Here is a 23,223-nt window from a genome sequence, read left to right on the forward strand (position 1 = left end):
TGGCTTTTGTTTACTTAAGCAACCGTTCTTTCCCTTTTACTTCGAGAAAGCCAAATCGTCGAGCATCAATTATCTTAAATGATACATTACATATTCTTACACAAATATTTCAATTCTTTCACTATATATTTCTTACTTACAGGCATGAAGCTGTGTAGATCATAAACTAATATTGCATCGAAGTTTAAAGGTATACAATACAAAAATGCATCACGGTTACAATAAAATATATAAACAGATTATAAATAAGTTAAGCAAAAGACGTAGAAGAGAAAGAATTATATTTCAGTAAATTCGAGGTGTGATGTATTTAATTAACTTCACGTTAATTAACATTCTAACTTGAAAGGAGAAACTTACAAGGGAAACTAGGGAAGTGTGACTCGGCAATTTTGAAATAAACTAATGGGATGTATGCCTTATGAGGAATAATTTTAGGGGGCAACAGTCGTTTCGGCCCAAAAAAGGTCCTGTGAGAGATAAAAAATAATTCAATATTTAGAAAAATCGGTATTTTATTACTTCAATGCAGACTATTAGTTACTGTTATTGTCTCATAATCCAATTAATTTGTAATTAATTGGATAATTAATTAATTTGCTAATTAATAAATTAATCAGAAAATTAAATAATTATTAATTAATTGAAAAAATTATTCATCAAAAATTCTTCATTCAATAATTCATATTCAAAAAATTATTCGTCAGAAAATTAAATAATTATTAATTAATTAATTGTTAATTAATTATTAATTAATTAATTTGCAATTACATACTCCAATTAATTTGGAAAGTTTTTTGAAAAAAAATTAAAAAATTTGATGTAAATTTTTTTTTAAAATTAACCTAACAGGTTTTTCTGAAAAACTACAGATATATAAAATTTCGGAAATCAATTTTGAGAATAAATGTGCATTATATAGTACGTGAAAGTACCACAAAATTAATTGGAGTATGAGACAATTACAATAACTAATAGTCTGCATTGAAGTAATAAAATACCGATTTTTCTACATATTGAATTATTTCTTATCTCTCACAGGACCTTCTATGGGCCGAAACGAATGTTTCCCCCTAAAATTGTTCCTCATAAGGCATACATCGCACTAGTTTATTTCAAAATTGGCGAGTCACACTTCCCTAGTTAGCTGAACTTTAACACGCCATTTTGTTTATAAACGATCAGCTTGATCTGAGGTCATCTAGTGTGGATATCCGTGGTTTTCTTCTTGAAGTATCCAATTTTCGAAAAATGATTTGAATGACGTTAAAAAATTCCTTCAATGTTAACTGCATAAAAACAGAGACACTTATCAAAATTCTAAAAATAGGCAACTTTATGCAATTTAACTACCTATCAAAAACTGTTTATTGTAGACTTGCATTTCAAGAAGACCTCCCATACCCACACATGTGACCTATGACGTCAGCTAATCTTTATCAGCAAAATGGCGTATTAAAGTTGAGCCAAGTTTCTCAACATAAGTTAGAATGCTAATTAACAATAAGTTAATTAAACACAGAGACGTATCGCACGTCGAATTAGTTGAAATATCATACTCTCTCTTTTATTTTGTATTTAATTGTAACCGTGATGTATTTTTGTTTTGTGTACCTGACAACTTCGATGCATAATTAGTTTGCTCATGTTCCACATAGCTTCATGCTTGTCTGTCTTTGTGTTAAGTTCCTGTGTAGATATATAGTGAAAGAAGTGAAACTTGGAAAGAATTTTTGTGAAAGAATTTAGAATATGTCACCTAAAAGAATTTATACTCAACGGGCTTGGTTCACTCGAAATAAAATGGAAAGAACAGTTGCTAACGTAAACAAAAGCAACGTTGCAACAACCAATCAGGATCGAGATATCCAAACTACGTCACTTGCAGTTATCCCATTGTATTGGCATAATTTTGTCAGAAAAATTAAATAGAGAATCTAAAGCACAGCATGCTCTATATCTCAAATAGTGATTGGGTGGAGGCCTTGCATTTTATACGTATCGAAATAATAATATACTACTAATTAGAGTGAATATCTATCATCAATTTATTTGTGAAAACTAAGTAAAGTTGATCAAAAGCATATTTAGAACTTTTCCTCCCCATCTCCACCCCTTAGACAGTTGAGTTCAGTCTGAAAGTCAAGGCAGCAATCTTTTCACATTCCTCTTGCACTAATGCATGCACAAAGAATGCATAATTAAAATGTTCCGTCTTAGTTCAAGATATTAAGCCAAGAATGTAATTTACTAAGATAATTCTTAATGGAAATGAAAGGAAAGCTAACTTGCTTAATCCTTTATTTCTCGAATTGTTTTAAGCATTGTGCCGTTTCAGGCGTTAATGGAAAATTCTCTTATTTTAGGCAGTGAGACTGAAAAGCGTTGTTGGCTTGTCTCGTTTTAAACTGAGCCTCATAACTTTTTTTAAAATGTTAATTAAGTTTAAGATGAACTAAAAATTTTCTTTATTCAATACATCATTATAAATTCATTATAAAACACAAATTTCATTTCAACGGGCTTATTTGGATATTAAGGACGTTAGCAAACAGTCATTCTTTTAATGAGGTTTATGCAGAAAGCAAAGCGGGAAATTAAGAGCAATAGTTATCAATTAGTAAAGGCGCCACCTGGTGGCCTTAATTAGAATTTACATGGATATTAAGGTCGAAACGCACTTCAATGGTTATTATTGTAAGAATACTCTATTTAACGAGTAGGAGAAGCAGCGTAGGTAATACCGGGATATAGCCTTTAATCTTAAAAAAAAAAAATTCGGATCAAGTAATACCGAGCAATGACCAGTAATATGAAGAAAAAAATCAAAGAAGGTAATACTGGGAAATTGTAGACTGAAAAATGGTTTCTAATCTTTTCATACAATTTACTTTTTACAATACTTAATTTTTTGTATAAATTACATTTCAACTATATGCTTATAAGTATAAATTTGTTTGTGATTTTTATTGACTTTAGAGATTGGCTATCTGTTTAACACTGACTTTTAGGGCATTTTTTACTCTATAGGTATGTCACAATTTTGTTGTAATTCTTAATAAAATAAAGTACAATTTGCAATGGAAATTACACCATTGGTATAATAAGCAAAGCAGCCAACTTTTTCGTTTAAGATAGAGGAGTTTCTAAACAATTGTATTTTAATACTTATTTTTTTAAAAAGATATTTTTTCTTAACTCCAGATTTCAAAAGTCTATAGATAAAACATCTGATAGTTTCCCGTTAAAGACTAATTAAATTTAAATTTTTTTCTTTATTTTGCTCTTTATTATCACTTTAAATATTAAAGAAAAATCTTTCGGTAAAACCAGAATTCAGAAAACAAAATTGTGCCATGAATCACTAGGTTTCCCTGCTTCAGAAATATAACAGACTTAAGAAAGGGGTTCACAAATTGACCACCACATCAATGAGCACAATACCATGCTCAGTGCCATCTTTTTCAAAGTCGCAATAAATTGTGATGTGTGCATTCATGAAAATTGTGATACGTGATATTTAATTGTAATTCATAAGATTAATTGTAATTCATAAATTGTGATACGTGATACCGCTATCGAATAATTATAAAGATACATTCGATTGTGAGGTCATCAAAGATAACATCAAATGCAGTTCGGCAGTTGCGTTTTTCTTTTCGGACGGGGTTCTCGCAAATACGTTTTGTAAATAATTATGTATATACTGTAAATAGATGTAAGCATTACTTTCTGTAAATATTCATTTTCAAATTATTGCTTTTATTTCATGAATTAATCGGGAATGCATGAAATATGCACCTGCAGATCACACTGCAGTAAGATGAATGCGGGTCTCCAGATCTCTACTAATTTTTATTCATGTTAACTCATCTATTTCTACCCAATTCATATCTGCCTTGGTGGTTTTACAACTATAGTGCGGCTTTCAGGAGAACTGCTCCAGACACTTGTCTCGAGTCGTGGCGGGTACTATGGTTACGAGGAAAGTTCACTTCGAATAGGGGTGTGGGATGAATGGTTTTGTCTTAATCTTAGTGCAGGTCATCGTGAGTAAACCAATCGACGCCTTCTTTCCTTCATTTCACCCCCATTAGAAATGTGATCTCGCTTGTTACCATAGCAGCAGACAGCCCCAGACTTTCAGTCTGGAGGAGTTCTCCTCAAAGCCGCACTATACTTAACACATGAGTCGTGGTGGCTCAGGGGATAGAGTGTTAGCGTTCCAATGAGGTTAACCGGGTTCGAATACCAGCGATGGCTAGTTGATACGAATTCCGTACCTGACTCGCACCGACCACAGTGCTGACGTAAGATATCCTTAGTGGTACAGGGATCATTGGTTAGAGTCCCCTTGCCATCAGACTAACCGTGGGAGGTTTTTGTGGTTTACCTCTCCATGTAACGCAAATGCGGGTTATTTCCCTTAGAAAGTCCTCCACAAAGGCAAATGTCTCCTAATATTTGATCCTTCACTTGTCTTCTGGATTAGGTTCCAAAATACAAGGCTATGGAGTTAAACATTAGTAGCCGTAAACCCAAAAATTGGGTCGGTTGCTCAACGGCTGTTTTAAAATGAAATTACTTAACTCGGATGAATATGTTCAAGTCCACACCCGGGCTGTTACGCAGATAATGAATTCATATAGGTAGATATTAGTGATGAGACGAGCTCAGTTCGAGTCTATCGCGGGTTCGTGCACGTTTACTGAAAAAAAGGTTTCGGGCTTGGTCGAGCTGAGATTCATGACACAATTTTCATAAACTTTCTTACTACTTTTAAAACAAAGGTTTGGTTTCGTTATCAAGTACAAAAAAAAAATGAAAAATTTAAAAGGTATAAAAATTTACAGCTTTCTGCTTCTTTTGTTTGGTGCTTTAGCTTTGTGAGGCTAGTACTAATTGTCAATATATTTATTTAGCTTGATATTTTAATCTTTGTTTCAGTCATCTTGGAATTTCAGTTGGTTATTCTTCACAGCTTGGTGATAGAAAAGTTTTTTATTTACTAATTCTCCTTGTTAAGATATTAAATGCCGAGTGACGACATCGCCAAATTTGGTCTTTATCCAACGTATACATTGGGCTCGGGTGGACTCTGTCTCTAAGTAATCTTATGTATCTGGGACTCGGACCTCTAAACGCAAGCCCGAAATCATCTCCTGATATAGTTACCTTATATAGAGATGTCCACGCCAAACTTGACTAGTATATATAGTTACCTTATATAGTATATAACTTGACTAGTATAATTCAATCAATTGTTGTTATTTTGTGGTTGAGATACTTTTTTCGATTGGATAATTCTTATTCCGATAGAAACGTGTTCCTAATGGTTGCTACAAGTAGCTGATTGATCATTGATGAATTTTTAGTAGGCAGGTAAGGTAAGGTAAAGATTTGCCTCTATCAGCCCAATTAAAGGACACGCGAGAAGTAATATCAACCCGTCGCCGCAGCAGACCCACCTAGCACGGGGGGGGGGCACAGGCTCGCACCGGCCGGGGGACCCGGCGAAGCCCCACCGTGACACATTAAAATTCATAAAATACAAAGTTTTAAGAAAGTTGAGGCAACAGCCGCAATATTGCGGGCAAAAGGTTATTCAAATAAAGAACATCAAAATTTAATTGTGTTCAACGTCTATATAGCTGTGCACATATCAAGCTATGACAGTTCTCAGAGTATATAAACATTTAAAAAATTTATAAATACAATAATAATATAAATAAGATCACCGAACAACTGAAGTTTATACCATTGCATAAATCATAAGGTCAAAGAACGCTCATAAATTTAAAACGAATAAAACCTCTCAAGATATAAAAATTCGAGACCAAATTATACAATTTAAAACCAGTTAATAAAAAAACTCCGATCAAAAGGGATCACTAAGGCCAACTGGTCCTCATAAAATTATTAAAACTACTAAAAAGTCAGAAGACCCTTATAAATTTAAAACCCAAAAATTAATAAAATAGCATTATAAGCAATAGTAAAAAAATGCAAAGATGTGAACTTGCTAGGATAATTAAGATAAGAACACATGATCAAGAACCTTAAATATCTCAGATAAAAACAACAAAACGATAAAGTCCCAAAAGGGAAGCTAAAAGAATGGTAATTGTAAAAGCAGTAGCTAAAACAACATATTGTAAAAACAATAAAGGTTAAAAGTATTCAAGGTAGAAATGTTTAAGGCTAAACTAATTGAGATCATTAAGAGAGACACAGACACCCAAGATGGAAATCGCTGGCTCCGATATGCATGATATGTTGTCGGCCAGGACAAGTCTTTTTGATGATTTTTTTAATGATGTCTCTACAGGTCAACTTAGCAAAACACTGGTGTTGAGACTGGTTAACAAAGTGGATTCCGCGGAGTGTCTGGAAGTGGGTGCAGTCCATAACTAAATGTTCGATTGTTTGATATTCCCCACAATAATGACAGTCTGGACTTATTAAACATATTTAGCCGGTGTTCTCCAAACACTCCGTGGCCAGTTAAGAATTTATTCAGGTAAAAGTTGGCCCGTAGTCTCTTTGTAGCAGGATCCTTAAAAAATTTAAATATTTGTCGACCTTTCTCGGAACTCTGCCATTCCTGTTTCCATCTCTTCATATTATGGGTCTTAATAAATGTTCTGATTTGGGCTTTCGAACTTGGGACCTCTAAGTCAATTTGACAGAGACTGATGGCCCTCTTGGCTGCTTGACCCGCTTCCTCATTGCCCTGTATGACTATATGAGCCTCGACCCAGTTACATTCAATGTTTGGTCGCCATAGTCGTTTAATGTGTTCGATGACGTGTGAAGTGGGTGTTGGGTCAGCTAATGCCTGCAGTGAAGAGAGCGAATAAGAGTAGATAACAGCATCTGGGTACTTTACGTCGGCAAGCCAAGAGAGAGCATGTTTTATTGCCATCACCTCTGGCATACAAACACTACTGTTATTAGAAATTCTGGTGGAGGCTGCCTTAATCAAAATTCCATCGTTTTTAACTACAATCACAAAACCTGTCTTGTAATGGTAGTTTGTCTCGCTACTTGTTTCATCTGAAACCTCCATCCTAGAACCGTCTGTAAATATTTTAAGACCACTGTTAGTTAGCAGTGATCTACCCAAGGACACTGAGATAAATTGTGATGGGTGTAGCCTGTCTGGGGGTTCTATTAACTGGGTGGTTTGCATGTATTGATGAATAGTTAGATCAAGACGAATAGTTAGTAGGCAAGTAAGTAAAGTGATGTCAGCATAGACATCTCTATGCATTAGTCGAGTGATTATTATTGCAATATTAGGGAGTGTTCTCACTGCGCGCGAATGAGAATCTGATTGGCGAATTTTTCGTGGGTGAATTTCGCATGCGAAAAAAATCAACTGCAGTGAGAATGACTCTAAATTCGAAGTGCATTTCCCAAAAAGATAGCTAGTCCAAGTGTAAAGGCATCATTTTTTTTGAGTTTCTTGAAATCAACCGTTGCTTTGGGGTCTCGTAAAAAAGAGGCATTGAACTACCGCTACGGAAAAAAAAATCTCGACGAATCTCAATCATTTAATATATTTTTGACCACCACTGTTATTTTTTAAATAGCATATAGTGGTGAATGCAAATATATCTGCATAAAAATTTTGTCCCATCAGACCTCCTTAATACTTAAGTGGTACCTCATATTTAATTTCTATAAGTTTTAACGAAACTTTACCACCACTTTTTAAATATTTTATGGCCAGCTGGAACTCTGGAAAATAGGAAAGCCCCCAATATTAAGTACTTATAAACATAAAAGCTTTTTTCCTCCCGACCGAACTAAACTGTCTAAGGCGTGGAGACGGGAAGGCTAATTTCTAAGCTTCAAGTCTTTTATTTTTTTTTATTTTATTTGATTTTCTCAAATAAACTAATGGGGGATTTTTACTTTATTCGGCAGTATATTTTGAATACTTTAAAATATAAGGTCGACACCCAATTTCAATTTGAGATATAAGGTGTTCGGTAATATAGATTCTTCCTTTTCTGTGATAAAATTATAAAAATACGATTGCATACCTGCAAGCGATGTCACGTGTCTCTAAGTCGTAGTATTTGTTTATACTACAATTTTCAACTAATCAGGTTCACGTGTCCTATCGGATTTCTTATTTGTGTTAAAAAAAAGAATTGTTATAAGAATCGTCATTTGAAGACCTCTCATATCAAGATGTAAGAAAAAAAAATCGTTATTATACATTTCTTACCTTGTCAACAATATACCAAATTCGAAATTTATCCCTAAATGATAAGTTGTAAAATGAACTTAATCTCGCTGCTCGAACAATGTGCTAACACTGATGTATGATGGTGCACGGCTTGCAACAAGAACAAACAGTAATAAACAAGTAAAAAGAGACCAAATCTGGGCTGCCAAAAAAGCGAATTCTTTCTAAATCTAGCAACCATGACGTCTTTTTTAACACATCTATTTTTGTCGCATCTATAAATAGCTAAAACAAATTTTCACTTCAAACTCAATCAGAATTACTTAATATCATTAATATTTCATGAAATACAGCAGATTTGAGCTCAGAAACTACATAATTTATTTCTTTTGTTAAAAATAAAACTATTTATTTGAAAATATCGCTTCCCAGAATAAGCTGTAGTAAGTAGCTGTATACTTTCTAACCGGAAGTAGAACAGGTCTAGATTGTTGTTGTTTACATTTATATTGAAAACACTATCCATTCAGGTTCTAATCGTGATTGGAGACGCGTGAGTTAATAGGGTTCCGTAAATATATGAAACAATATTTACTTACTTGCATGGCAAAGAGAATAACGGCCGTCAGACCGAGCCAACTGTGCAGAGAGTAAAGGTTTGGAATGGGTTTGGCGGGTAAATTGTGCGAATCGAATACAGCTTTGAGAGAGACGATGGTGAATATGAAAGCTGCAGTATGAAGACCAAAATGCAAAAGCTTCAATGACTGTTTTCTCTGATTGCGAAATACTCGATAAACAAGCAGTGCTGAAAAAAGAAAACAAAATAAAGGTACTTTGCGATTAGTCAGGTACAAATAAATTCAACAATTTATTTATTTATGTTAAACACAAAACATAATATTATACATACAATAAATATATTATACATAGAAAATTGTAATACTAAAAAGAATACTAAAAGAAACTGTATTAATGAAAATTGTATTATTAAAAGAAACTGTAGAAAATAATTACTAAAAAAAAGCTTAACAAGACAACTGGAACCAAAGGCTTTTAATTGAGTACCTTTTATCGTAATTGCAACTTTACTTAAGACTTAAGACAGGAAAAAAAATAGTTTGATTATAGGCAAGAGTTTCCACTCTAATCCGTATCAATATTTTATTAAGAATGTTTTTTTTTTAAAAGCTTGGAAAAATGGCGTCACTCTTACTCAAACGATGCCTCTTAACTACTATTTGGATGATTGAGAGTTTATCGTTTTCTCTTATTATTTTTAATTGGGTATAATATGAAAAAAACACAACTACTTCGATTTAGTAGGAACAACATATGACGCAATGCTTTACGAATGGAATTTAGTTGTTGTTTATTTAGTTATTGTTATTAGTAGTTGTTGTTATTTGTTTTAGTTGTTGTTGTTTATTTAGTTGTATTTAGTTTCGATAACTTTTCTTTATAATGCAATAAAATCTGGCGAGCAGCTATTTAAACGATCGAACACTTCGTTTGTTTATTTGTGGCTTGAAGTTAGGCTCGCAGAAAATGCCGTTCATGGGTTAAATTTAGTAGGAACAACACAACCTGTGACGTAGGCTATATTACACCCAATTGAATTAAGTTCATTGTAATCGTTTGGTATAGTATTTTATTTCAGTAGAGAAGTACGACAGAGACACTAAATAATAAACCGTAGAGTGTCAACTAATCAAATCTACAGAATCAACTATAATTGTCTTTTATTGTTGCTTGAGGGCATAATGGGCGAGGAGAAAAGCGTCGTGATGACGTCAGAGTGCATCTCCTTGAAAAATATGCTTATTCTATGATTCTAGAGACTATCGATGTTTACTGCTTGGTTTTTGTGGTTGCTACACTATGCTCTTGAGAATATGAGGTTATTTTCTTTATTTATTAATTGAATTCAGTTTTGACTAAGATATATTAATTCGGGTTTGGCTAAGATATATTAATTCATAATGTTGAATAAGAATCGCTGTCGACTAGATTAAAATAAATCCGGCTAATTACGTAACGAACGACACATTTTCCGATTAGCCTGAAACTGCATGGACTTAGTGCAATAAACATTAAAGATGTCAAGCTTATTAGAAAATACCGGCATTGCCAAATAGTGACAGTTAGCAAAGAGCAGAACTTTTTAATATAATCAGAATTTTTTAAATGCCAACGTCATCCGCCTCGGCTTGCACCGACCATAATGCTGACATAAAATATCCTCATTGGTAGACGGATTATGGGTAAGATACCGATTGCCATCAGGATAACCGTGGGAGGTTTTCCATTCCATATAACGCGAATGCGGGTTAGTTTCATCAAAATGATGGCAAAATTTTATCCAATACTTGATCCAAGACTTCCCTTATCTTCTGTAACGGGTTAAAAATTAGAAGGCTACGGAGTTGAACATTGGGAGTCGTAAACTTAGAATTGGGTCGGCTGCTCAACGACGGTTATAAAATAAAATAAGATAAGAAATAAACTTCAGAGACATTTAAGTATCTATACAAATTTTTTGAAAAAGAGGATTCTCACCATTTCCGTAACAGAAAACGAAACCGAGCACCATGAAAAAAGGATGATGATTAAACTCGAGCTGTGGATTCGACTGCCAGGCAAATCCGCCGAGGTACTGGCCACACCATGCTGAGACTAGGGCGATACTGACGACGCCTAACAATTGGGTTATAAGCAGCCAAACTTTGAAGTACCCAAGATTTTGATTTTCATCAATTGGCGAATCCATGATAATCCCTTTCTCGCCCTCAATACGCCTCCTTAGAGAACCTAAAAATTAAAATTTAAAGATTAGATATCATAAATCAAAAATTGTAGATACAAAGAAACATACAAATGTCATTCATACTGCATTTCATAAAATATTAAGAATTATTAGAATTTTAAGTTGGCGTTAAAAAACTTGCACAACGTTAAAAAAAACTTGAAATGAAGATTGGACACATCATCGAATTGAGAATAGCATAACAATCCTTGGTTGGACACGTCATTGTTAGCCGTTTGTGGCGTTTATTATGGACAAACCTGCCATATGCATTTAAACTAACACTTTTATGCGTCTAAATTATATCAGTTTTATGTTTTCTAACAATTATTGTTGAAAACTGCTTTCAAAATAGATCAGTTACTTATTTTATTGTATTTTTTGATGAGACGATTAAGTTGTAGAGCTAGAAATGCAGCAACTAAATCAGGAACTTTCGACATGACTCTAAACAATTCTCGTATAACTCCGCAAATATTAGTCCTATCGCTTCGAAACAATGGGATGCCTTGTTGGTATATGGTTGGTCGTAGAAACGTGGTATTTGTTAACGTTAGCAACTGTTCTTTCTATTCTATTTCGAGAAAGCCAAGCCCGTCAAGCAACAATTCTTTTAAGGGACATAATCTATGTTCTTTCACAAAGATTTATATTCTTTCACCATATATTTCTAATTTAACTCATGAACAGGCGCGAAGCCATGTAGAACATAAGCAAACTAATTATGCATCGAATTTGCTAGGTAAACATAACAAAAATATATCATGGTTACAAAAAAATACATTAACAAATAAAAAAAAAATCTAAGTTCAGTAAAAGACGTAGACGGGAAAGATTTTTATTTCAACAAGTTCGAGGTGCGATACGGCTCTGAATTTAATTAACTTTAAATTAATTAACATTCTAAGTTATACAGAGACACTTAGCATAACTTTAATACGTCACTTTGCTGATATAAGATTAGCTGGTTCTGACGTCATGGGTCACATGTGAGGTGGGTAAAAGAGCTCTTCTTGAAGCACAAGTACCCAATTTTCCAGAATAACCATTTTGTCGCCAGAATCGTTGCCAAATATCGCCATGCAGACAAAAATGTCGCGAAACCAAGTCTTCCATAAGAAATACATTAGATGTTATTTTCGCTCTAAATTACGTTTGAATTACGAAACTTTTTTTTTCAAATTTTCTAATAACTTGCTGCTTATTTAGGGTGCTTCTGAGATATTTAGTCGAAAGAATATTTACAAATTTGTAATAGTATTATTTCTCAATGCTTTCGATAAACAGAAACATTAAAGCTTTTGTTTCCTTTTCCAAAAATAAAATAATTAATAATTAAAAATGTGTTGCACCATTAAAATTTGATACAAGACATCTGGAAATATAATGAGCCTTGAAAGTAATCAACAACGGAATACCAAAATGTAATGATAATTAAGCATACTGGAAGTACAAGAGAGAGAGAAAACTTTTCACAGTTAACTACTCCGTTGAAAGACTTCGGATGATGTTAATTAGGGAAATGAAGTAGCGGTGGCAACCGAAAGGAAGGTACACTCTAAAAACTGTACCTCTTAAATAAAAGGTACAAGCTAAATGTACCCTTCATTTTCTCGTGTTAGAGGCACATAACTAATGTGCCTTTAAAAATGAGAGGCACCACAAGAAATGAAAGGCACCAAAGCAAACGCGAGTCAATGCGCGGTACGAAAGGATTTTACCGGTTCCCTGTGCCTCTCAAATGGGCTTCAATTCTTTTTCTTCGGTACGATGTAACGGAGAAGAAGCGCATGCGCACATCAATGAAATATTTTATGACGAAATACAAATAATAAAAGCAGACGATAAAATTAGAACACCAGAAAGTTGTTGATTTTTTAGAATTAGTTTTGTGCGGAATTTGAGTTTTCGTATTACCCGTTTCGGGTTTATCTAGAGTGCCTTGATATTTTATCTATCCCGTTACGGGTGAGTTTTCATATATCTCGCTACGGGCACTTTTTCTAATTTCCTTTATGAGATTTAACTATCCCGTTACGGGTACTTTATATTTGTTATTGTATTTGTTGTGGTGTGAAATAAATGATTTTATAAAAAAAACTCAACAGTTCTTTAATATAGCTTGATACGCTACAGCTATGTATTTAATTGGTGGCAGCGTTGGGATCCGTTCCAGAAATGTTTTATTAAGTTTTTGAAAGAATTGGTGACAAATATTATTGTTATTATGGATTTCCTACTTAAGAAAAAATTAGTGAATGAGATGTTTAAAATTGATGCCAAGAAGTGTGTAATTCGACGGTACTTCGAACTCTTTGAACAGAAAGTGAAGAGATTTAGTGTGAATTTCGATCTTTGGTTTTCGTGTGCTTTACAGCTTATTCCTGCTGAAAGGTCAGAAATTTATGATTATAATTATTATTACTTTAAAGAAAATCTCATTGCCAATTTTCAGTATGATCCACAAGATATTCCGTGTAATAACGATCGCCAGAAAGAACATTTTAATGAGAAATGGAATTCGCCAAGTATTGTGAAGAAATTTAGATCTGAAAGTGAATGTTTCTATTGTAGTGAAATAGGGCATTTTAAGAAATACTGTAGACATCGAAATTCGGATTATAGAAAAGAGAATTAAGATAAAAGTTTGAAGTTTATTAATCCTCAATCCGACTATAATCCGATTGTTGTAATTAAGTTGAAGCACGAAAGTAATTCTTATTTTAATGATATTTATAAAACTAATGCATGTTTAATGATTGGGACAAAAATGCAGAATTTCACGTTTTTTAAAATACAATAAAAAAAAATTCTAAAACAAGCTTTCCAAAAAAATTGCAGAAGGCTTTTCATATATTTTGAGCTTAAATAAAATCATCGATTAAATAATATTAAGTACAGTTAGTTCTAAAAAAATTGAAAGCTAATGTTCCCAAAATGGGAATGATGGCGCCTAACGGGTTAATATTCTTCGCCAAAATCTGGATTTTAAAAAAATTCATATCAATGGAAGGAAATCTTTCATTTTACACTTGTTAAGTCATTTGATTAAACATATTTTATGTTATAAAATATCCAAGTTGTCAAAATCTACATCTATCATTTTAAAATATTCTATGTAAGTTCTATGTTTTTCCATATTTGTGCAACTGTATACATCATATTGCAACTGTTACTAAGTTATGTAAAATTGTTCTTTATGTGTGAAAATAAAAGATATTAGATTTCATGATATTTAGTGTTTAATTTTGATCCTTATAAAACTATTTTATTAAATCTCTAAATATTTAAAAAATATCTAAATTTATAAGAAATTTCCATTTTGAGGATGCTTTTTGAAAAAAAAATCCATGAATTATTATTGACTTGGGTTAACAGAGATAAATATTATCTTTTTGTACCTATATCTGATCAGAAAAGCACCATTTTAGTTGTTGAAGTATCATTAAACGCTACATAATTAAAGAAATGGTATAAATTTACATATTTTATAATTGTCTATGAAAAAGCCTTAGATGGAATCCCTTGAAACGATCACTTTCAAGTGACCAATATTCAAAGAATGGAGAAATATTTTTCATTAAGAATTATTATAATTAATATCTTGGTAATAGTGTAAACCAAATAGAAAGTCTTTTTTTTTTATATGAAGTGCAAATTACAAATAGGTAAAAAAAAAGTGTTCAAATCTGGTAAATAACAGGTTTTGGAACCACTAAATGCTTGTTTCAATGAGCGGTACACAAAAGCAAAATCTAAGGTACAGTGCACCTTTCAAGTTAAGAGGTACATCGGATTTCGCCTCTGAAATCAGAGATACATTGTGCCTTTCATTTTTAAAGGTACGTTGTGCCCTTAAAATTCAGAGGCACAAACGATCCAAATGTGCCTCTGAAATCAGAGGTACATAGTGCCTTTCATTTTTAAAGGTACGTTGTGCCCTTAAAATTCAGAGGCACAAACGATCCAAATGTGCCTCTGAAATCAGAGGTACATAGTGCCTTTCATTTTTAAAGGTACGTTGTGCCCTTAAAATTCAGAGGCACAAACGATCCAAATGTGCCTCTGAAATCAGAGGTACATTGTGCCTTTCATTTTTAAAGGTAGGTTGGGCCCTTAAAATTCAGAGGCACAAATGATCCAAATGTGCCTCTGAAATCAGAGGTACAGTTTTTAGAGTGTATGGCAATTAAACAACATGATTAATAACCGAGGTGTGTGCAGCCCTAAAACAGTCATTTTAGCTGTGCAAAAAGATAGGGTCGAGTTGACATGGTAATAATTTAAATACACTCGAAAAAATCTAAAGCTCTGGGAAGAAACTTTGTAATATTTTGTTTTTTTCTAATAAATTTAATTAAAGAATAAATTATTCTCTCAGAAATTTGACCAACTGGGTATGTGAACCACTAGTGATATGGTAATTTAAAAAGAGCTTATGGTACATCTGGACTACCTTCTGTACCACTGTATCTGTACAAAGAAGTTATAAGAGCTATGTATGACAATTTAAGTGCTTCTGCACTAAAACTGTGAAAGTGCAAAGTGAAGTCTGATAAAACAGGCGAAATATTAAAAATTAGTTTAATTCTTTATTCTTTGTACTTGGAATATCGTGGAGTTGAATGATCGGGCTTCGTTGAATGGCAATTGGAGATCTACGCCCTATAATATCTTATGGTAAACACACAACAAACCCGTCCTTTTATAGGTGATTACTAAGCAACTCAACATTTTAACTTTGGACGTTTGCCAAAAACTATGTGAGCTTTCATAATTATAGTATGCAATTTGCAATTTTAAATTTTTGAAATTTTATGTAAATCAATGTTGAAACTAACAGGTGATAGGGTATTTATAAATTTTATTAACAAGAAATTTAATGTCTAGACCAGAGGTCACCAAAGTGGTCTATATAGACCCCCAGGGGTCTATTTAACAAAAGCGGGGGTCGATCCGAATCGGAAGGGTAGATTGGGGGTCGAAGAAAAAACAGTTCTTAATACGCAAATCACACATACCTAAGTGAGTATGTAAAATTTGTGAATTCTTTATAATTGACTTAATATCAGTTTCATTATAGAACATAAATTAATAAACTTATTTTTATTCGGGTGAAACAAGTACTTACGTACCAGCGCGCAGTGGCACGAACTCTGCACTGCTGGTTTATAAGTCATATGCATATGTGCGCTTGTCCAAATGTCACGTGTGACGAGCATTGACATAACAAACGCAAATATCATGCGCAGTTTCAGATAGCTTTGCAAACTGTGAACAGTGTTGAATACTTGCAGTGTCATTATTAAAACTTTTACAGTTTTGGATAATTAGTTATTGTTTCGATAAAACCATTCGTTTAGTTTAGATATCAATTTTAATTATCAATACATGTAAAAAAGAAGGTAAGCATTAATATTATGGATTGTTACAGCCAGCGGCAAAACTATAGCACACTTCGTATTTCTTGCAAAACAATAAGAACCTTATTTTTTTTTATTTAGCGGACTTAGTTGGAAAATTTAATGATGTCCAAACAAAGGTGCAAAGAAAAGATGTAACAATTATCGAAGCTCGAACAATACTATTAGGCTTCCAAAAAAATTTAAATTTAGATCTTCATCGCTACGTAAGGATTATCAGTATTTTTCAAATCTTCGATAATTAGAAATAAAAGAAGACTTAGAAATATATACAGGTCATCTTCAAAACTTGAGCGACGATTTTAAACTGCGCTCTGTTGATTTGGAAAACATTGACATCCCTGATTGGATTAATGTGCCATTTTCTGCTCAAATTGAAAACGTGGACATCAACGTGCAAGATGAGCTTGCTGAATTATTATCGGACCTTGAAGCAAAGACGCTTTTTAAAAATTTAGCAATAAGCAAATTTTGGACAAATATAAATGTAATGCAAAAATATGTAAAACTTTACGAAATAGCTCAGCCATTTATACTAGCATTTCCAAGTTCCTATATGGTTGAAGCCGTTTTCAGTCACGTGAATTCAATCTTAACTAAGTACAGAAATAAATTAAATGTGGAGTTTCGAGGGGATTTAAGATTAAAATTGACCAATTTTGAACCCACAATATAGCGAATTTAGCAAAAAAATACCAGATACACCCATCTCATTGATGAAGAAGCAATAAATTTGTATTTACTTGGCTTATTATTTCTACTTATTATAATTACTTATTTAATAAATATTAAGGTATTTAAATTTCAAAACTAATATATTTTTCATAAAACTATTGTTACACAATAAACAGTTTTTTTAATAAATGTTTAAAATCATAAAATAAATGTACAAACACAGTATCTAACATTTAGTTTTATTTTTTTATTTCAGAGTTTTCATTCAGAGTTTTATTTTAATAAACAGAAAATTATTTTTAGGGGTCGATGGAGATTTCGAAAAATTATATAGGGGTCGATGATCAAAAAAGTTTGGCGACCCATGGTCTAGACAAATTTTTTTTTCTAAAAATAGATTATCACGTGCTAATTTATAGATAAAGCTACTATTAATAGTTTTTGGAAATGAATTTTAAGTTTTATCACGTGCCACTTCGCAACAAGTTTCATGAAAAAATTTGAATTCATTGAGTCACTCCTTTTAATCTATTATGAGTAATTAAGTGGAGGAAGGGGTAAAGAAACTTCGAAAGAATGTAAATTTTATTGAGCTAGAAGATCTTTTCTAGAAGTTTTATTAACCTATTAACCGTCAAAAGTCACGTTTCAGAAGAAAAAAAATTGATAACTTGATTATTTCATTTAAAAAAAAAAATTCATTTTGATGAAGCAGAAATCGTTTGTGTTCACCAAAAACCTTTTAGTGCTATACATAGTAATTTTTTGAATTGAAATTCTACATTTGCGACATTTCTTTAATTGGGTACTTACACTTCAAGAAGAAGACGATCACATATACCCATACATGTGACCTATGACGTTCAGCACCAGCTGATAGTTTTGAAGCAAAATGGCGTGTTAAAGTTGAGGTAAATTTCTCCACATAAGTCAGAATGTTAAATAACGTGAAATTAATTAAATACAGCGCCGTATCGCTCATAGAATTTGTTGAAATATAATTCGTTCTTGTTTAAGCAGGGCTCGAAAAAACTCAGAAATTTTACCCTACCCGAGGACGGCTTATCCAACAATGTACCCGTCCTCCTTTGAAACTAACCCGTCGCTTCTAAATAAATAAAAATATAATTTTCTCTTATTTATTACAAACATTTATATAAACTAGGAGGCTTCGCCCGCTGCTCGCTAGCGCTCGCCAAACCCCGGAACTGCTTTCGCAGTTCATTTCGGATTGCTTCGCAATCCGATGCTCGCTCATTAGATACGTTCTTAACGTCTAGCTTTTGTATACTTTTTTGAACACTGAAGTTCCGAAAACTTTTCACTGTAGAAAATTCTAAACCTGTGCATTTCAATAATAATTTGAAATTGCAAACAGTTCACATATTTTTTTAATCATTCTAAATTATTACTATTCTATTCTAAATTTCAGTTGTTGAGAAAAGTAACTGTTTTAATTTTGTTTTAAAGTCTTTCCCACCAGAGGGCTAAAACCATGTGTTGTGAAACAATATTAAATAGTACTGAACGCCGGATGTAAAGCATCGGCTTCGATGAAGATAATTTTGGGAGAATTTTTTTGATAATTCGGTGAGAATTCACTCGATTAGACATATGATATGCTCACTACGTGCTCTTGCGCGCCGAAGCCTATAAATTAAAACGTATTAGCGTTTTATATAATATAGATTAGCCATATGATGATCACTACGTGCTCTTGCGCGCCGAAGTCTATCAATCAAAAATGAAAACTGTTGCCAACGCGAGAAAAGAAATATCATCGGTTTTATTGATACATACGTATTAGCGTTTTATATAATACTAGGAGGCTTCATCCCCTGCTCGCTGGCGCTCGCCAACCCCCGGAACTGCTTTCGCAGTTCATATCCGATGCTCGCTTTACTCGCTCATTGGATACGTTCTTAACGTCTAGCTTTTGTATACTTTTTTTGAACACTGAAGTTCCAAAAACTTTTCACTGTAGAAAATTCTAAACCTGCGCATTTCAATATTAATTTGAAATTGCAAACAGTTCGCATATTTTTCTTAATCACACTATTCTAAATTTCAGTTGTTGAGAAAAGTAACTGTTGTAAGTTTTGTTTTAAATTCTTTCCAACCAGAGGGCTAAAACCATGTGTTGTAAAACAATATGAAATAGTACTGAACGCCGGATGTAAAAGCATCGGCTTCGATGAAGATAATTTTGTGAGAATTTTTTTGATAATTCTGTGAGAATTCACCGGATTAGACATATGATGCTCACTACGTGCTCTTGCGCGCCGAAGCCTATCAATTAAAACGTATTAGCGCTTTATATAATATAGATTAGACATATGATGCTCACTACGTGCTCCTGCGCGCCGAATCCTATCAATTAAAAATGAAAACTGTTGCCAACACGAGAAAAGAAATATCATCGGTTTTATTGATACATACGTATTAGCGTTTTATATAATATAGATAGATTGCATAATGAATTAGTAGTTACTAGGATTACATTATACAGTAATAAAAGAAATACTAGGTTACTAATAGTAAAACCTAGTATTTCTATTATGAAATAATTTATTTCTTTGATGAAATAATTTAAATAACAAAGGTTAAGTTATCTGTCAATTATCATGTCAAGTTATCCGATGGTACTGCGTTTTTTAAATGAATCAAATATGACGTTTGCCAGTTCCACAATCAAGCCAATGATTTACAGAGGTTTCTGCACAGAAATTTGAAAGAGGTTTTCCATTTAGGTAGATGTTCATAAATGAGTTTAACGCTTCTTGTTTAAGACCAGTAAGTAATGTGTTTTTTTGTAAGTTCATTGCTGAAAAGCCCCTTTCAACCTCTGCAGTACTCCCAGAGAGAGAAAACATCAATTCCACCATGCGCAGTATGTTGCTGTATTTCGAGATTAGAGGGTCATTTTAGAAGTGAGGAGCTAGACCTAGACTCTTGAAAGATAACAAAAATTGAAAATGTATCACGAACATTAACAGGAAAATGGCCGTCCGCGCGGACACTGGATTCGAGAAATTTGTTGTCCGCGAGGAATTTTTGACCGCTGAGGACGGGCGGTTTTTCGAGCCCTGTGTTTAAGTCTTTAACTTAAATTAAACTTATTATTTGTTTAAGTATTTTATTGCAACCGCGATATAATTTTGTTTTGTGTGCATAGCAACATCGATGCATAATTAGTTTGTTTACATGGCTTCGTGCCTGCCTTTGTGTTAAGTAAGAAATATATACTGAAAGAGTTGAAATCTTCGTGAAAGAATATAGAGTGTGCCACTTAAGACAACTGATACTTGACGGGCTTGGCTGACTTGAAATAGAATGGAAAGAACAGTTGCTAACGTTAACAAATGACACGTTTCAACAACCAATGAAGATCGAGATACCCACACTACATCACTTGCAGATATTCCATTGAAGTTATTACTCACTTGTGACTGACTACACGAGACTATTCGTCAACTTAGCTTAGTCGTTTTTTCAAAACCAACCTTTTTCAACAAAAAAAAAGTATTTTGGAAAAACTGCTGAAGAAACAATATCAGCATGACACGGATTTATGCGAGAAGAATTCTTTTTCAAGAAAATAATAAGATGTAACATTTAGAAAGGACAAAATAAAAGTCATGCTTAAGTAATACAGTTAAATGCTGTTGTTGTCGTCAGTCATTAAAACCGAGGAGGTGCAATTGTTTCCAGTGGTGCCATCTATGGCCAAGAATTCGACTTCTGCCACACCCGTTTATAGAGGGGACCCATTCATACATCCACAGATCATAATTTTGACCTGAAACAGAGAACGATCAATCTCCAATTCAGTACCCCCAGAGGTTTCGATTTGTTATAGGAACATGGAGGACTTAGTGATCCAACAGATTTAATGTGCACCAGTCACAAAATATTGATGGCATGTCTACGGATCATCCTCGGGGAAGTTTCCCAGGCTGTCGCCAATAGCCTGTGGGGAGTGAGTTATAGACTATATCAACCCTCATTTATGAAAAGGTACCCTACCATCGAATCGAGTTAACATGTCTTATATACTAGGGAATTGGAATTATATTTTTGTAGTGGTAGATACGCTACAATCCCATTGTGCATCTTAAGTGCGATGTAAATTAAGTACCTTAATTTTTTTTATACGTGCCTAATATCATAACATAAACAAATGGGTAAGGTTAGCAATGTTTCGACTGTATCCTCTTTTTGGCTATATTTGTGTAAAATATCACCGTTTGGTTTGTTATTCTTTGGGTAGCATAATAACATGCTTAAGGAGTCTGAATTCGTTTATTTTCGTTTCGTTGAAAGTTATATTGGAAGAACTTGTTATATTATAAACACTACAAGTATAATATAGAATGGCGAGCTTTTTCAAGATTAAACATCAAAAAAATAAATCGGAAGTAGTTACCTTGAGCGTCTTACGATGAAATTCAATCCCTAACGCCATCAGTGCTTAGCTTTATACGGTTATTCATCCATTGATTCGGTTACGGTTATTCATCCATTGACATTTTGAGTCATTTTCAGAATTAGCATAGAGGACAAGGCTTAGGATAAGCTTAACCTGATTAAATAGTGATGAAATACTGTTGCAAACTTACAACAGAAAAAAACTCGCACATAATTCGCAAAAAAAAGATTTTTTTTTTATATTTGTTTTATTGAAATATAGCATTGAGCGAATTTTTAGATATTAGTTCTTAAACGTAAATATATTCGAAACTTCAACTCAAATTGTTAAACAAAATATTCACATAGCCATCGTTTTCTCAAGGGTTCTTAAAAAATAGCATGTTACTAACAACAAATAGCAAAATTATTACTCTTGAACATTTTCCTTCTTTTCCTAAAAGTAACATTCTTCGTAAATGTTCAAGAAAATCGCCCAGACAACCGAAACTATTTTCTCTCAAAAAGAAAAACGTTTGCGAGGAAGAATGACTAAGAAATGAATTTAGCTTAATGCCAGGGAAAAAAAGTAGGCAATCTAATTTATTTGTATGTTCTTTTTTCTTCCCTTTCACTTTGTTTGGCTTTATTTGTTTAACAAAGTTATTCTTATTTTGGCATAAAATGCCGAAGATAAAATAGATGTGGATGTTATGGCCTAAAAGCTAATGCAACCGGAGAAGTTTCGAACAGAGAAATTAAAGAATCCTATTATTAATCTCTCTGCTACAAACATTGAGAAATGTTTAACAGGCTTAACAAAACTTTACATTAATGATGGAATATAATGCATTTAAAAATGAAAAGAAAAAAATATTGCCCAACAAAAAAAAAAGCAATAATTAATCAATAAGGATTAAAGATTGGCAAATTTTTCTCACTAATTTCTGACAGTTTAATATTAAAATGTAATAGTAAGATTTTTAATCTGAACATGGTTCCTTATGAATGTTATGTATGGTTACATTGAGAAATTGTATTTTTCTGATTAAACTGTACCACTTTTTCACGCAACTTACATCATAAATGATTTGTAAATGACAATTTTTTACGAAAGTCTGTTGAAAAAAATAATAAATCTGTGTAATCTGAAAATCGTAATTTTAAAATTGCATAGATAGATGGTAATTACTTTAGCTATTTCAGTTAATAATAAGTTTAGACATAAATACTAAAGATATCATCGATTAATTGTGAACATTTATTTCACATTAGTATATATTTAACGCATTTAACTATTATTGTTTACTTAACAAAAGTGAGACAATCATATTTGACATTATGACGAGAATTAGGTTTGACTACAACCGCAAAATTGACAATTTTACAATTAGGTACTTTCACTTCAAGAAGAAGATAACCGATACCCACACATGTGACCTATGATGTCAGTACCAGCTGATTCTCTATCTGCAAATTGGCAAAGTTGAGCTAAGTTTCTCCACGTAAGTTAGAATGTTAATTAAGGTGAAGTAAATTAATTACAGCGCCGCATCGCACATCTAATTTGTTGAAATACAATTCTTTCTCGTCTATTTCTCCTACTTAACTTAGATTTCTTATTTGTTTAAGTACTTTATTGTGGCTGAGATATATATTTTTTTGTGTACCTGACAATTTCGATGCATAATTAGTTTGTTTATGTTCTACAT

The 23,223-nt window shown here is 32.9% G+C and overlaps 1 protein-coding gene across 4 annotated transcripts in view; it reads right to left on the reverse strand.

Moving 5' to 3' along the window:
- The window catches only part of LOC122271722 (ferric reductase SjCytb561), a 62,224-nt gene that overhangs the window by 10,431 nt on the left and 28,570 nt on the right, over positions 1–23,223 (reverse strand). For all 4 annotated transcript variants that reach the window (XM_087152304.1, XM_087152302.1, XM_087152305.1 and 1 more), the window contains exons 2-3: positions 10,760–11,011; positions 8,800–9,008 (exon numbers count right to left, since the gene is read on the reverse strand). In XM_087152304.1, the coding sequence (XP_087008430.1) occupies positions 8,800–9,008; positions 10,760–10,970 (420 nt within the window). In that variant the 5' untranslated portion in view covers positions 10,971–11,011. The remainder of the gene's footprint in view (positions 1–8,799; positions 9,009–10,759; positions 11,012–23,223) is intronic.

Source organism: Parasteatoda tepidariorum, chromosome 9, assembly GCF_982258835.1.
Source record: "Parasteatoda tepidariorum strain Cologne lab strain chromosome 9, Ptep-v5.0, whole genome shotgun sequence".
Classification (NCBI taxonomy): Eukaryota; Metazoa; Arthropoda; class Arachnida; order Araneae; family Theridiidae; genus Parasteatoda; species Parasteatoda tepidariorum.